The following is a 2,628-nucleotide window of genomic DNA, read 5'->3' on the forward strand; positions in this document are numbered from 1 at the left end:
AAACAGCACAAACAAAGCTTACAATAATTTTTCGTCAAACAGCACAAACATGCTCCATTTGATAACCATTTAGTTTTTCGTCATTGATTTTTGAAAATTGATTCTATTTGTTCTCCATTGCTTACAACATTTTACATCTTTATTAAATACAATTATTGAATTCTTAGCCAAATTTAAAAAATAAAACCAAGTTTTTAAAAGGATATTTTTTTTAGTTTTCAAATTTGGGCTTGGTTTTTTAAACCACCGATGAAATGTAGATACTAAAAGAAGCAATTTTGATGTGAAAGTAGTGTCTAGTTTAATTTTTATAAACAAAAAATAAAATATCAAATGGCTACCAAATAAGACCTTTGTTTTCTATTTAATAGGATTAAATTTTCGTGTCGATATTCCTAACCATATTTAAATATTTCAAAAAAATTGGCATCTAGATGTGAGTCAATTTTCCACTTAGAAAATTCAACAAAAACATAATATAAATACATGTGGACTGATTTAATAAAAGGTTTATTTACAAATTTAATAAATAATTTTTTCTTATAATTTTTCAATAAATATCCATCTAAATCTACAATATTTTCATCAAAATTTCGTAAAACTAAGACCAACCTTTTTAAACCCTCTTTGTTAGTTGATTATTCATTATTTCAAAAGAAAAAAAAAACATAGATTAAACCATTTAAAAGAATAAAATAATAAGGACCATTTTTTTATTTTATAAATTGCCATAAATTAAACCCGTCTTCTTCCCCAACTCTACAGTTCTACACTGTGGTCTTACGTACTGAAATGAAGAAAGCGGAGCTGATCTTCATCCCCACGCCGATCATCGGCCACCTCACCTCCGCCGTCCAACTCGCCAACCTCCTCGTAAATCGACATCCTTTTCTCTCAATCACCATTCTCATCTTCAAAGTCCCCTTCCCCACCAGATCCGCCGCTCTAATCCAATCTCTCTGTTCCTCCTCCACCACCGATCGCCTCCGATTCATCAATCTCCCGGAGCAGCCCATCCCCGACGACACCAAAAAAACCACCATCCTCAAGCCCCTCGTCGAATCCCAGAAACAAAATGTCGCCGACGCCGTTGCCAATCTCACCGCCGTACCGGACTCCCCTACGCTCGCTGGCTTTGTCGTCGACATGTTCTGCATACCCATGGTGGATGTAGCCAACCAATTTTCCGTTCCCACGTTCGTCTTCTACACTTCCAGCGCTTCCTTCCTCGCCCTCCTCTTCCATCTCCAAGAACTATACGACGGCGAATTCAATCACGACATGGACCAATTGCTCAACTCTGCAACAGAATTCACCGTCCCGGGTTTCAAAAATCCGATTCCGAGGAAAATAATCTCCACTATGTTTATCGATAGAGAAACGACGGAATGGGCACACTATCTCACTCGCAAGTTCAGAGAAGCAAGTGGGTTTCTGGTCAACACATTTTCCGAGCTCGAATCCGGTCCCATTACCTGGTTCGCCAATCAGAACCTTCCGCCGTTGTACGCTATCGGACCCATTTTAAATCTGAAGAAAAAAAATCCCCAAATCGAAGAAACCGAGCGGGAGGCGATTTTGAAGTGGTTAGACGAGCAGCCGCCGTCGTCGGTGGTGTTGCTCTGTTTCGGATCAATGGGGAGCTTCAATGAATCTCAAACCAAAGAGATCGCAGATGCCTTAGAGCGAACCGGACTACGATTCGTCTGGTCCATACGGCAGGATCCGCCGGAGAGCGTTCTTCCAGAGGGGTTCGTTGATCGGATGGCCGGAATCGGAAAAGTGATGGGGTGGGCTCCACAGGCGGAGATATTGGAACATCCGGCGACGGGAGGGTTTGTATCGCACTGTGGGTGGAATTCTGTGCTGGAGAGTTTGTGGAATGGGGTGGCGGTGGCGACGTGGCCGATGTACGCGGAGCAACAGTTGAATGCATTTGAGATGGCGGTGGAGCTAGGAGTAGCGGTGGTGGTTTCGTTGGATTACAGTATGATGGCGGAGGAGGAGGCGGCAGCGGCGGCAAGGTTGACGTCGGAGAAGATTGAGGCGGGGATTAGAAAGTTAATGGAAGGTTCGGAGGATATTAAGAAGGCGATGAAGGTTAAGAGTGCGGAAAGTAAGAAGGCAATAACGGAGGGTGGATCATCTTTTAATGATCTTAATCGTTTTATTAATCGTGTGGTCCATAATATTAATACCCACTGATTTTCCTTCTTTCATTTTAAATTATAAACTTAAGTTAGGTAATAAACGAATGGTTATCTAGAAGTTTGAGTCCCATTCTATTAAGTTATACTTGTATTTATAATCATATGATATGTGAGACTCGCTCTCAAGATTGTAATAAAATAATACAATTCCATTGAAGGACAATCGATCCAATTACATTTGAAATTTATGTGAGAATCACTACTTGATATCATTATTACTATAATTTTTTATACATTTTATTAATTTTTCACATATTCTTCTGATACTGCATCCGTCTTCCACATATTCTTCTTGTAACGGCAACCGATAACCATTTATCTCTGTTTATTGCCTTCTATCTCGTCAGCTTCTCCCTCTTCATTGCTTCATTTTCTACTCCTACCACTGCTGCTTCATTATTTGTCTCTCTTTCTTCCT

At 40.1% G+C, this 2,628-nt stretch overlaps 1 protein-coding gene across 1 annotated transcript; it reads left to right on the plus strand.

Moving 5' to 3' along the window:
* The first annotated feature begins 675 nt into the window (after positions 1-675).
* On the plus strand, positions 676-2,396 carry LOC120087217 (anthocyanidin 3-O-glucosyltransferase 2-like). The gene has a single exon (XM_039044130.1). The coding sequence runs from the start codon at positions 793-795 to the stop codon at positions 2,203-2,205; it is 1,413 nt and encodes a 470-aa protein (XP_038900058.1). The 5' UTR covers positions 676-792; the 3' UTR covers positions 2,206-2,396.
* Positions 2,397-2,628: the final 232 nt, after the last annotated feature.

This window comes from Benincasa hispida, chromosome 9 (genome assembly GCF_009727055.1).
Source record: "Benincasa hispida cultivar B227 chromosome 9, ASM972705v1, whole genome shotgun sequence".
In the NCBI taxonomy this organism is placed as follows: Eukaryota; Viridiplantae; Streptophyta; class Magnoliopsida; order Cucurbitales; family Cucurbitaceae; genus Benincasa; species Benincasa hispida.

What these genes read in the sequence shown, in the direction of transcription:
- LOC120087217 (XM_039044130.1), top strand. Translation starts at nt 793, where the DNA reads ATGAAGAAAGCGGAGCTGATCTTCATCCCCACGCCGATCATCGGCCAC.